This window comes from Zophobas morio, unplaced genomic scaffold (genome assembly GCF_036711695.1).
Source record: "Zophobas morio isolate AGI-343-1 ecotype UQ-CSIRO unplaced genomic scaffold, CSIRO_AGI_Zmor_V1 ptg000024l, whole genome shotgun sequence".
NCBI lineage: Eukaryota > Metazoa > Arthropoda > Insecta > Coleoptera > Tenebrionidae > Zophobas > Zophobas morio.
The window spans coordinates 11,717,501-11,731,339 of NW_026972129.1; the positions used below are offsets into that span (position 1 = coordinate 11,717,501).

A 13,839-nucleotide genomic window follows, 5' to 3' on the forward strand; every position below is an offset into this window, starting at 1 on the left:
CCTATATTTCATACTTTAGGGGCAATAAAACGTCCAGAAAACATGGAAATAGCCGTTCGTGTAATTTTGATAGTTGTTATAATGATTGTTTATAAGAATACATAATAAACAACGGAGAAAAGTTCTTTTCTGTAATTTGATGAATAAAATACAGTAGCGGCCAAAATAAAGTAGGGCACTTTTCTTTTTCCGGTCTAACTTTCAAATTTTTAGTGACAATTTAAAAATATCATTTTCAATAAATACCTATTCAATTGAGTCCAGTTTACACCACGTAAATTTTTTGAAAAACTATTTTCAAGAGGTGTCGTACTTTAAATTGGCCGCCACTGCGCCACTGTATGTGTACGTTGCAGGATACTTTATCAATTGTTAAAAGTATAATAGAAAGTCAAAATACTGGAGTTATGCGGCTCCTTAAAAATTATACATTAAAATTATTGTTATCTATGCGGATTGTTCTGATTGACCTCACCTTGGGCTTTACTATTGGGTGAGTCATTAGGCGCACGGTCTTCGATATCTCATTGATTATATATTATCATCAATTAGTTATTAGAGATACAGAAAAAAGTCAAAGAGCAAAGTTGTACGGTTCTTTGAAGACCATACTCTAAAATTATTTTTTACTATACAGAGTGTTTTGTTTTTAAGGGTTAGCATAATTTAGGTTTTTTTTATTAAACATCATATATATTTTTACATATTCTAATTAGCCGTTTCCTAGGCTTTAAAACCATTGCGACGTTATTACAATTTTCTTGAAATTTTTTGGTAGTGGAAAGATTTATAAAAAAATTTAAATTTTTACAATTTTCAAATATAGATATTTCAATTTTTTCAAATAGAACAGCCTGTATTTTGTTACTGTATTTTACTGTGCTTTTTGTCCACATTTTTCCAAGATGTTGATATGCCTCTTAAAAAAGTAAAAATTCACAGTAACCATCAACTTTATATATAGAAAATAAAATGATAAAATTGAATTTTTCGAATTTTATTTTTTTATGATAACTCCTATAAATTAAAATAAACATATGTGTGGAGTGTTAAAGTACAGGTAAATAGTGCTGTACGTAGTTTCAAGTGAGTTTAGTGACTATTCCCATAACAAAATTTTAGTATAATGTCATCAACATTCTAGCAAGGACACATAATATATCAATTTGAATAGATGCAATGTAATATTAGTAATAACAATACTGTATACTTAAGTTTTGGAAAAATGGGGTGAACCGTTTTTGATTTGATCAATGAAATAAATTGCCTTGTTCATTAATATTCATTGATAAACCACTAGCAAAAATTCATAAAATTTTGGGTTTTCAGATAGGATTTATTCGACAAAATGTTGAAATGACGTCATCAATAAATAAAATCAATATAAAAGGATAAACTTTGATCAGCGATTTACCATAACCGTGCAACTTTGCAAGATTACAAAGCTAATTTCAAACTTAAATTGCAACATATCGTTATGCAATTTTAATTTTTTTTGCAAAAAAATCTGAACGTCCAAGGTAAAAACTCAATTCGGATTCATAAGTCACAAGTGTAGGAGTATTTTATTATATCAAATTTAAATAAGATTTACTATTGAACATTTTGGAAATGACGTCATCCTGTTGTTAGTGGGGATGAAGCGTTTTATTCCTAACTTGTAAAACTAATATAAAATTTGTAATGTGTAATAAAGATCGACACAGACCTATTTTTGTGCACTCTGAGGGTTATGAAACGTTGAAAAAATATAAAAGTAGCCAGTCGTCCGATGGACTCGGTTATAATCAGAGGGCGGCGACCTTGGAGTTAAGAACTGTGCAGACCACCACATGTATGCACATGACCAGCGCGGCACGGTGTCGATCAATTCGTTGGCAGACTACACTGCATTTGGATCACAGTCTTATCGCTTGTTTTTTAGGTGCAATACGCACCTGTACATAGGCGTCGAGTACTCCTTACACATCAAGCTCTTGGAAGTGGCGCAGTCGGCGCAGTATTCATTTGTAAAATAGCAAATTAGTGACAAAAATGTGTATAACATTTTAATTTCTTTTTATTTATATGTATATATCTGTGTGGAGGTTTTTCAGTATACTTTTTATTTTTAATTTTTTACGTATCTTATTTTGATTTTTATATTCCCAGCATTTTATATTATTTTTTTATAATATTTAACATTGCACAAAATTGTCAAGATTCATCGTAAACTATAGTTTATTTGCACTCTGAAACTTTAAAGTTGCATGATGCTTTATCAAAATTTCAAAGTATTCTCACCCAATTTAAAAAGCTTCCAGGTGAATTTGGGAAGAAGTTAAAAATAAAAGTAGAATCTGTTTTTAGTAGCACCCCCGATTTAAACACTTTGCATCAATTTTGCGACGGCATGACAGAGCCAAACATTAGAACAAAATACATACATACGAAAATTTGTTCCGATTTTTTAATTACGGTCCCATAACCAGTTATGACGTGGATCGTTCATGTTCAAAATTGAAAGACTTATTAACCCCCAAAAGAACACGTTTTACAGAGGAAAATCTCGAGCGAGCTCTAGACCTTGAGCACACTGCGAAAACTGTGTGCACGGCTATGGACCGTTCTCTGGTTATAATACTTCCTTAGCTGACGATCGGGAAGTAAAAAGAAAGAAAACAAAAAAGTGGAATATCGATATTTGAAAATTGTAATAAAAAAAAATATATAAACACTGTATGTATATGAAAGATTAAATTTTGTTTATACCACAACAAAGCGCATGATATTGTAACACAGATTTTAATAACCTGACAATGTCGTATTGGAATTTCAAAAATAAACTATTATTGTAAAACCTAAAAAAAGTTAATTAAAATATATAACAATATATAGGATGTTTCATTAAAAAAAAAAAAAACAAGTTGTGTTGGGCCTTGAAAATAGAACAACTGCATAGTTAAAAATAATTTTAGAGTATGCTCCTTAAAGAACCGTGCAATTTCGGTTTTTAACTTTTTTTTCTATTTCTGATAATTAAGTAGATATCGAGGAACGCGCACAAAGTGATTCAATTTGTATAATATTCAATTTTTGAAATTCCGATGCGACGTTACCATGTTATACTATATTTTTTTTTTTTATTAACAATCCACCGATTTACAAAACGTAATAGGATTAATTTTAACATATGTGTTCCAATATTGTATGGATAGATAAAGGTATAGTTTTTATTGCAGTAACAATAAAATTGAACCTGTTTTCACTTTTTTAAGGTACACACCGACGCATCGACATAAAGAAAATAAAAATAAAGTAGGATACCGTAATAAAATGTATTTTATTAAAAGAAAAACTAAAATATTGATATTTAAATATTATATTAGAATTTTTTTATAAACACTGTATACTAATGAATGCTCAATTTTATTGATACCACAACAAATCTCGTATCTTTTTTAAACCTTTGCATTTTTTTTTTTTTTTTAATTTCAGTAAAACTTAAATAACATGGCAACGTCGCATTGGAGTTTCAAAAATAAAATGTTGTAAAACGTAATAAACCAATCAGAACATTGAAATATTTATGATTATTCTATTTAAAAAAATTAAGTTAACGAAATCTAACACTCTTCTCAAATTTTATCGTCACCAACGCTTATGGCCGGGGATGATATTCAAGTAGAATTAAGGCTGTAGATAGCTACATAATCTAACAATTACGATTATAAAATTTAAATATAAAGATCAAATATTGCATTCAGAAGATTATTATTTTAGTCCAGTTTGTCACCATTGACGGGAGGCTCTTAAGAGAATACTGACATAAATCATGTCAGTTTTTCACGGATTCAAACGTTGATATGCGTCAAAACTTAGATGACTGTGTTTAATATCGAATGACTATGTTTGTAACTTTTTTTGTCAGGTTAACAACCCATTTAAAATTTTATTATGACATTGATTGTTAAAATGACAGAATTGCCAACATAAAAATTTACATCAATCATTAATAATCCCCCGGTATTTTTGATAAATAAAAAAATGAATTTACGAAACATCTGAAAATGTATTTTGGATTGCATCTTCAACTTGGTTAGACTCATTATTATTCGTAAATTATCCTGTATATTCTGTAGGATCGTATCAATAGCATTAGTAATATATAAATATATCGTTACGAAAACTCATCTCCATAAGCAGTGTTATTACGATAAATAGCTAACATTTTAATACTATTTTAAACTTCCAGATGTCGCATAAAAGATCTGACCCCAGTAACCGAACCCTTGAGTCGCCTGCCTCGAGCGACTCCCAAACGAACCAAAAAAGTGCCCCTGCAATCAGCCACGAAAGTGCACAGTCAGAGCCCGACAATAAGTTCTTCAGATTCGTCTCGCAACTCAAGTCCCGGAATTAACCAAGCCCAGTCCCGTCTTCACAACTCCGGCGGCAGCCCTTCGCTTCGCAGAAGCCTTCTGTTGGCAGCGCGAGCCCCGCAGGTGCCCCCGAGCCCGTCCACCCATCGGCGCAGCACTTTGACGCAACCCACCCAAAGCAGCGCCGCTAAATCAGCTCCATCCAAGAACATCAAGAGCACGCCCAGGAACCCTCCGCCCAAACCAGCGCCCCCTAGCGCTAAGCAACCGCAGAAGAAGCAGACGACCATCGTGGCGGCGAGGAACGCGGTGTCGAATCCGAACCTGCGCAAGCCGACGCCGAACCCCGCGCTCTCTAGTAGGAAACCTATAAGCAGGTCCAGCTCGCCGCTGAAGGTCGACAGTCGGGCCAGCTCGCCGAGGAAGCTGGACAGCAGGGTGACGTCACCTATAAAGGTCGACGTCAGGACGCCTTCGCCGAAGAAGATGCATAACGGAAGAGTGGCGTCGCCGAGGAAGGCCGAAGCTAGCGATAGTAAGGAAGTGAAGCCCGCACCGACGATGCAGAGGTCGAGCACGTTTTTGAAAGAGGAACCCACTATTCTGGGGAAGGTGAAGTAAGGGATGATTTCCAGCTAGTCCATTCCTAGTCAGGCATTTCGTTTCTTCGTTTATGTTTTGATCTCGTTATCGTATTATTTTTGTATGTATTTTTATGGTTAGAAAACATTGTGATATCTTAAATTTAGCACTTCACATGAATGAAAGAATTAGTCGCGACCCATCAATAACAAAATGGTCATGTCGAGCCGTTTTTAATAACTGTTTTAATAACATTCATTTTTTAAAATACACGTGTATCAAATAACATTCCACAAATGTGATAAAATAACAATACTTATTTATTATTGTTACTGCTGTTACAGTACCTTAGATGAGCATCAAGCTTTCAGATTTAGGTGCAGACTTCGTGCCACTACTGCAAATTTACTGCCCGCAGAATTTGTTTTATAAAGATGTTGGTGGTAACGAAAGAACATTGTTAAGTTGAATTAACAATTTTTAAGACTGAATTTCCAGTTATTTATTTTTTTTTTCATTAAACTAAGATATTAATAGTGAAGTGACTTCAAAGTTGCTACTCTCTAATTGGTACAAAAATTAACCGAATTTTATTCATGTGGGTTGTATTCTGTGATTTTTGATTTAGCTTCCGTATGGTGTCATTATATTTTATTTGGTTTTTAACAAAATTAAAATTCATGTGAAGTTCCTGATATTTTGATGTGTTTGTTTAAACGTTGTTTATGAAGAGTGAACACATTGCTATAAATAGTATATGGTATATTATCAAATATTTAAAATATCTAAAAGAAAATGACAGATCCTTATTTATATTAATTTACTATTGTAATATTGTTTCATAACAGATGTCTATAATTTCATGTAAATTATAATAAAGTAGATATTTTTAATCACTTCTTTATTCATCTTCACCCGTTGAGTGGTAAATAAGGACTGGAATTACATGCAAATGCATGTTTTACATGAGGGAAAAGGGCAAAAAGTTTTGTATCTTGTTGGTCATGTCGATTTATATAGGTACAGTTATCAAGAAAGTCCACTAATGTGAAGGTGCGAAATTTACGTCAACTAGTTGTTTTTTTTTTTTTTCATTATTATTATTTAAAAAGTTCCAAAATTCAGACGTGCATACTGCGATCTCCGACTCTTTGTGATCTGAAAAGGACTGGACGTATTTTCGTTGGAATAATATTATAAGTATTTACTTTTTTAGTAAGTATATTTTATGTTTTGCTGCTTCGGAAATCGTTTTTTGGCACTTCTTTTGTGTGGGCCTCAGTTCCCTCAGTTACAACCCCTATGTTTTCATCTATGGCTAATCAATACCTGTTATTTTGTAATCGTCGCTAATCCTGCTATTGTACCGTCCAATCTCTCTTAATCACATGATAATCTTTTAGTTGATACAAAAGTAACATTCACACTATATTAGTGTCTGCATATAAGAGATTCTTAACAAAGAGCAGCCTCTAGTGTGTGATTCTTTAATATCTTTGAACTTTAAATCTAAACCTGGGCACGTTTTCTAGTGGACCAACTAAGCTGCGAATGCGTCAAATTTGAGATAAATATATCTTAGTGAAAAAACAACTTATAGTTATTAAATATCGAAAGTAACCTTTGTGCTGGTACGTAAGAGTAAATTCAAATTTAAATCTGAAGCGAATAGTTTTTTTTTTTTAGGGAAAATGGAGGAAGAGAGGATAATCTTTTGCACGAGTTTTATTTTTCTAGTTTTTCTTAACTCACGGAATTAACATGTTCTCCTGGAAAAGAGATACTTGTTTACTGATGTATAAATAAAATATATATATATATATAAATATAAGAAAATCAAACCTTTTTTTTTATAAAGGATCCACTAAGAAGTGCGTATATAGAGAGAAATATTTACATAAAAGTTATTGTTGTTTTCTCACTTTGACAAAAATCCTAAACTTTTTGACCCACATAGAATGGTCACAAAAATTTTGTCTGCAAACAGTTCTAAATAGAACTCATCACTGACTCGCTGTAAAATACTCAACACTGTGATTCCTTATCAACGGTGTCACGAAACTCTAATAGGTATTAAATAGTTTGCAGATGTTGATCTAAAGGTATTTGCTCCTGAAATACAGGCGAACAAGTATAAATAAATTTAATTTTGCTAATTTTATTTTTATGATAACGTATATAAATTAAGATAAAGATACGTTAAAGTATAAGTAAAGGAGCATGCTATGCTTGTATTTCAACTTTATCAGGGACACATATTAATTTGAATGGTGCAGTGTAATACCAATTTTAACAGTACTGTAACTTAAATTTTCGAGAAAACGGACTGAGCCGTTCTTATTACTTAGGAATTAAAAATTTGTAATCAATTATGGATTTTTTATTACTCACAAATAAAGGAGTAGTAAATTAAAGTTATTACTCTTAAACAAATGGAACAAAAATTTCCAACAAACCTCAATGATAACTCAACCTTTCTATTCCTTGCAGTGCTAAGTGGTAAATGCTCAAATGATCCAGTAACTGCTTGATCTAACCTTGTTGGAAAACAAGTGAACGTACCTTGGTTATTTTTTATTTTTACTTGACATCTTAGCTTCTGAGTGATAAGTTGATAACCCACTGTGGTGATAACTTGTGGTGTAGAAAATATAAGTTTTCCACTTCCGTTGTTGCCAATCTTTATTAGCCAAATAATCTCTGAAATTAATGAATCGCTTCATTGAAATGTTGAATTTAATCAAGGTTATCATAAAGATGATAAGATGCTAACCGAATCTCTAATCTAGTCCCACTAAAAAATCAATTACGTCATTTTGTGGTTTTGTTAAGTAAATTTCATCTAGATTTTGCATTTATAACACGTTATATTCCGTCTGTAGTATAAATTGATATAATTTTTAAGTTTGCACATAGAGGCTGCCCTACGACAATCAACTTATATAATCAGAGTTTGCAACTTATCTTAAAAAGACATACAAAATTGAAAGGTTGAAACAGTAACGTGTGACTTATTTATTTATCTCATCCAAAAACCGGGGGAATAACTTTATTTGCAACTGCAACACAGGTATAAAAAAAAGTTAACAAAATCATCCCGAGTATTTAGATATTAATCAACATTTATAGAGTAACACATTCTAACATACAAGTGCCACTTATTGTGTTTCAAAAGATCAGAAATAAGTACCTAAAGTTATTTTTCTCTGTATATAATTTCAGAGAATATTTTACTATATTTCTGATTACGCAGAAAAACTGCTTCAGAAACGACGGTTATTAGGAATATTTTATAAAGGGTAAGTACGGTGAATATTATTTATACCCGCTGCCACTTATTACTTCAATTTAAATTTGAGATCTAAGATCTAAACATCTTTATTATCATCATTTAGTTCAAGTCACAAAGGAATCAAAGCATCGGACGTTAAATATTCAAAAGAAGAGTCGTCGTTGTATGAGACTTGCTTACTTTCGTAAATTCGTTTTTCCTGACAAACAGTCGTATTCGTAAATACAGTTTTAACGCTGAGATTTTCATGCAAAAATTAGCGAATACAACAGAATTGACAGTGCTTTTGAATCGTAATTTTTAAATTTTATAATATAACTTGTTGCACATACGAAATTTGAAATAATAAAAGTTGATGCATAATTTTCAACCAAAAAAAAAAATCCTGGTATTGTTAATGGTAAGGTATAAGCGCAGTATATTGCATTAAGGCTAAATGCATATAATTTCGGCTAAATAATAAAATTAAAGTTAAATTTTCAAAATATATTGTGAAAATGGTCCCCAAAAGATAACACTCCACAGACCTTATACAAAATGTCTACAAGTAATATAATAACACAGTTATATACACAATTCAAATTTGTATTCAGTATAATTACACGTAAGGGCTTATTTATTTCCGCGAAACAAATAAGCTTGTCATTTAATAATAAAATTTTTCGGCGACTAAAAAGTAACGGGCTAAAATAAATAATGACAGTTACAAACAAGCTTCTTAAAATAATTTTTATACACCCTGTTAGTGTTTCAGACAAGAGAAGAAAATTCAGTACAGTGACAAAAAAACCTAACAATATTTTTACATACACATTTAAAATATCAAATTCAAATACAGATTATTTACAACACTCTGAGCTGGAATTGTACATAGACTGATGTCATTAGGTTGCAAAAACAATAGCAAAGTACACAAAACTCGGCAAATAATATTCTGATCGGTCCACAATCAGAACAAATCGTACTTAACTTTTGAACAGAACATTACATACAATTCAGCAAAACATTATTTTGAAATATTTAATATTACACATTAGTTACACTATAATACACGCATTTAAAATATTTTAACTATAGAAAATAAAATACACTACATTCATTCTCTTAAATCTACAATAAAAAATGACTAACTTGCAGTAAAAATATTTTTCTGGCAAGACGGCTTACCTGAGATTATGTTATTTATATTTTTTCTTAATGAACGATATAAACTTTTTGATATCAAAATGTTGCTGCCTAAACCACATAATCTCAAGTAAATCTATTATAAACGCTGTTAATCACTATAAACTTAATTAGGCATTTTACTAATACACATGAAAGTATCTGAGCAAAATTGATGTATTAATGAAAAAATGACATCTGGAAATGAACAGTTTTTTGACATGATAAACAATGTGGAAGACGTTAAACCTACGATTGTTACCTTTTTTTCGCAAAAATATATTATTAAAAATATCGAATATTTGCAACATACTGCAAGACTATAAGGCCATTTATTTCATTGGATAGGTCAGACATTAATTTGATTTTTATTGGCACAAAATACAGATTGCTAATCGATACAGAAACTCTACAAACTAACAAACAACCAAACAAACAAACAATACGACCTCATGGAATGCACGTTAAATATTGCAGCTATGCTGCCTTCCCCTACCTAACATTTATTAAAAAAGCTTTCATTTGATTGTAAATACTATCTTCATACCACATCAGCACTCTATTATCCATAATTCTTTTGAGTATGTTTATAAATGAATGATGAGTTCAGTTTTCTGTGATATCAGCTACTTGAGTCTTTTTTAGTTTTTGAGATCTAGTCTCGTAGCACAAGTTGTAATCACATACCTGACGCAATACAATATCTGATTTGTTGATCTAATTCTAGTTATCTCGACGAGCTTTTTTCTTGCTTTTCTTCGGTACTTTAGCTTCTGTCCATGTATCTAAAGAAACAGTGTGGTAAAGAACAGAAGGTTAAACAATATTATACATTACCTCCGAATTCATTAAATGCTACACTCCCTTCACTGACGGGAGGTTTTGGAGCTTCTTCAACGGGCTCGTCAACCACCTCTTCAACTTTCGGTTTAACGACTTCCTTCTGAACTGGAACTTCCTCAATCACTGCTTTCTCAGGTTTTTCATTTTCTTTCTTTGCTTTCTTCTCTTTCTTCTTTTCTTTCTTTTCTTCAATTATCACCGCAGGCTCTTCTACTTGAACTGGTTCTTCCACCGGTTTTTCGATTTTAACTTCCTTTTCTTTTTCGCGCAACTCTTTATTAACCACTTCTTTTTCTAGCTTTTCAATTTCGGCGGTTTTTTCAATCTTCTTTGTTTTTTTGTCCTTTTTAGCAGGACTTTGATCGGCTTTCTTCTTCTTGTCCGCTTTACTAGGTACCGTTTCCCAATTACCGTCATCGAAATCTAAAGGTTTCTCGTTTAAAAGCTTCTTAATGTTCTTCTTATTTTTCACTTCCTCAATGACTTTGTTCTTGATTGCTTCATTCTTCTTATTCTTTTCGATTTGTTTGTTGTTATCTACTTTTTTGTCCTTCTGCTTTTGAACATCAGAGGCTTCTTTTGTTGGTGATTTTTTTGCGTCTTTCACTGGAGATTTTTCGTTTTTAGTATCTCCAGTAGAAACATGACCATTAGCGGTTGTTTTCTGAAATAAAATTTGTAAACGTTATGTAATTAAATCAAATTTCCAGCTACATTAATAACGAATGCAAAATTAATCGAACTGGAAAGTTTAATTTTTACCATCAATGTGTTACTTGCTTATACATGATTTCAACATTGCATATCAAGCCATGGTTCAGTGTATACTGATTAAATTCGACGGAAATTTTATGTGCTCAAAACTTTGTAATGGTTTGCGTAACAACATTGATTTTTTTGTGTTCACCACATACTACGTTCTAGGGAATAATTACAACATTTAACTAATGTTTTACATACGAAACGAATAATCTAATTGAATATAAATTTTTCCGAATAGATGTCAAGTGAACAAGGAATATCTAGTTTTTGTCTGATAATACACCGTTAAGGTTCAAAGTTCGAAAAAAGTGAAAAATGAACTATAAAGATAAAGAACACTATCTGGGCGTCGATTTAAGGTTAAATTGGGATATGCACAAGGCACAAGTTACCTCTACAAATATATCAGTAGTGAGATAAAATATTTTTAAGTATGATGCTAGTGTAATAATTTATAAAAGCTGACACGGGTAGATAATATATTACTTAATTTAGAAATTTTAAATTTTAATTTAACCCAATGTGCATGTGTCAGTGATTTTTATTTCTCAAAATTTTGTATATAGTTTGTAGAAATGTTTTATGAGTTTGATAAATCGATACTCATTGTTACAACATACATATTCACGTTTAAAACACTACAAACGCGGAGTCACGTAAACACTCAGCGACTTTTGATTACAAGGTTTATAATAGAGTTACGGCCAAATTATTTTAACACTTAGTTGATCAGGATTACTGTTTGTTACATCGTCGATAGTTATTGTAATTTGTTTGTAATCTTAATGTACCAAAAACATGATAAATATATTAACGAACATTTTTTACAATTTGTCATTACACCTGCACTCTTGTTTTCGCAAACTTACACTTCACCGGTACTACTTAAGGTTAATTAAAATAATACAAGTTTTGGATGATGAAAGTTTTTGCCACCTTTCAATACCAAATAATTTAAATGCCACTACACTATTATGTTCAATTTGTTGCCAAATTACAAATAAATTGAAGTTATTTAATGACAATGTTTGAGATACAGTTATACTAATTTGAACAGTTTTTACAAATCTTAAAATATACTTTTCACCTTCCTTTGTGCATAAGTTGTGATAAAATTACACACCAAACACAAAAAACGTTTAAAACAAAAAAACGAGAAGAAACCAATTGCGACATTAGAAGCTTCCCTTTTCACATTAAACTGCTTATTTCCGTTACTGTGGTCATTATTTAATGAAACCCATTATTTTCTTTTGTAATCTTGAATCTTCTAATTTAATATAGAGAAAAATACTTAACCGAACTTACAAAAAATATATAAGTAAATCATTCCTTAATATTATACAATTGTGCCAAACAAAATTAATTGACAGGATTAGTTAATTACGAAGCTATGTGAAATTTCAAGTCATGTGTCCACAGTTGTGAAAGTAACTAGAAAAAAAAATGTACAAAGTATTAAATGATCCAAGAGTCGTCAGTAAGTCATAAAAAAATATAATATAAATAATGTCAAATTAATAAACATAATCAGAAACGCATTAGTGTTACCAACATAACTTTTTTAACATTAATTTCAAAGGTTGTTGGACAACTTTTTCTCGATCATATGGAACTCTTGCTAAAATTATTTATTTATTGAAGAGTCTGAAACACGAATGTTAAAAATATGAAAACAAAATGACACGATGCCTTTCAGAGAAATGAAACATTTGAAACATTTATTACATTTATTAGATTTGGAATTGTAAATGTTGGCTAGTTAGTGGTGCAGAGTTGAACATCTACTGCGCAGTAATTCAGGATGTGCCTTGTCAAACTGACAGCAGAAGCTGCAACATTCTAAAAAACACTTACGTAATTTGTAATTTATTCTAAAGATCTGTCTTGGCATTTTTTATCAACATGGATTGTTCATCGAGTGATACACCTATTTTAATATACAGTGCACTTTGATAAGATGTTCCAACTAATCTTTTTGTACATATGAGAAGGCAGATCCTCGTGGGTTTGTTAATTAAATTTTAGATATGCATTCGTACGGTTCGTAAAATTGAAATAATAAAGCTGTCCTCTGAAAACATTACGAATTTAAATTCGTATAAAAAAAAATCGAATGAAAATTTTAGGAGATAACGAGCTAATTTAAACTTGATTTCAACAGCTCTGATTATATCAACTAATAGAATAAAAACATGTGGAGTTCCCACACACTTTTAAACTATCCAAAAAAAATAAAATTGATAATACTACGCATTCTTTTGTTCCTCTAACGTTCGTTACTGAGCATTTTGATACAAATTTCCCAATTATATCTGCTTGATCTGAAACTGGCAAAGATACAGGCTAGTTAAGCAAACAGGTTTATTTTAGAATTTCAGCAAAATTCGGGAACTGAACGACATAAATCGACTCCATTTGGGGCCGCAGCATATGTTAGATAAAAAATGATTGCCGTTGCATACCGCAACGATTTGAATTAAAAAGTACAACCCCGAAAGGGTTCGTACATCTGTTACGGTTCCTACCTTTTCCTTTATTTTCTTCTTTTTCCCTGCTTGTTTTCGGTCATCGTTAGTGAGTTTGTCGAAAGGTGGTTGTTCTGCCGATTTGAATCCAAACGTGAACACTAAAATCACTACAACAATAACCAGTACCACAGGTAACAGGTAGAGAGTTAGTTGGTTATTTACAAAATCTTTCACTAGTTCCATATTTTCAGCCAAAATTGATATTTTATAATGAGGAGCTGCCACGGAACCAACAAACCACGGCAAATCTAATTTTTGGTGACGCGGCTGTGACGTAAACAGATACATATGTTTATTTTTTGCA

The 13,839-nt window shown here is 31.5% G+C and overlaps 2 protein-coding genes across 2 annotated transcripts in view; one reads left to right on the forward strand and one right to left on the reverse strand.

Annotated features, from left to right (window-relative positions):
- Positions 1-5,465, forward strand: part of LOC135135184 (uncharacterized) — a 42,761-nt gene extending 37,296 nt beyond the window's left edge. Inside the window, exon 4 of the mRNA XM_064064187.1 lies at positions 4,235-5,465. Coding sequence (XP_063920257.1) covers positions 4,235-4,982 — 748 coding nt within the window. The 3' untranslated portion in view covers positions 4,983-5,465. The remainder of the gene's footprint in view (positions 1-4,234) is intronic.
- Positions 5,466-8,706: 3,241 nt separating this feature from the next.
- LOC135134990 (DNA ligase 1-like) lies at positions 8,707-13,822 on the reverse strand. Its single transcript, XM_064063921.1, has 3 exons — positions 13,533-13,822; positions 10,237-10,906; positions 8,707-10,184 (listed from the first exon to the last, which is right to left on the reverse strand). Exons 1-3 carry the CDS (start codon positions 13,716-13,718, stop codon positions 10,123-10,125), a joined length of 918 nt encoding a protein of 305 aa, XP_063919991.1. The 5' UTR covers positions 13,719-13,822; the 3' UTR covers positions 8,707-10,122.
- Positions 13,823-13,839: the final 17 nt, after the last annotated feature.

Coding starts and splice junctions, on each gene's coding strand:
- LOC135134990 (XM_064063921.1), bottom strand. CDS start 13,718: ATGGAACTAGTGAAAGATTTTGTAAATAACCAACTAACTCTCTACCTG. Junction 10,907..13,532: donor AGAAGAAAATAAAGGAAAAG/GTAGGAACCGTA, acceptor ATTTTATTTCAG/AAAACAACCGCTAATGGTCA. Junction 10,185..10,236: donor AGCATTTAATGAATTCGGAG/GTAATGTATAAT, acceptor CTGTTTCTTTAG/ATACATGGACAGAAGCTAAA.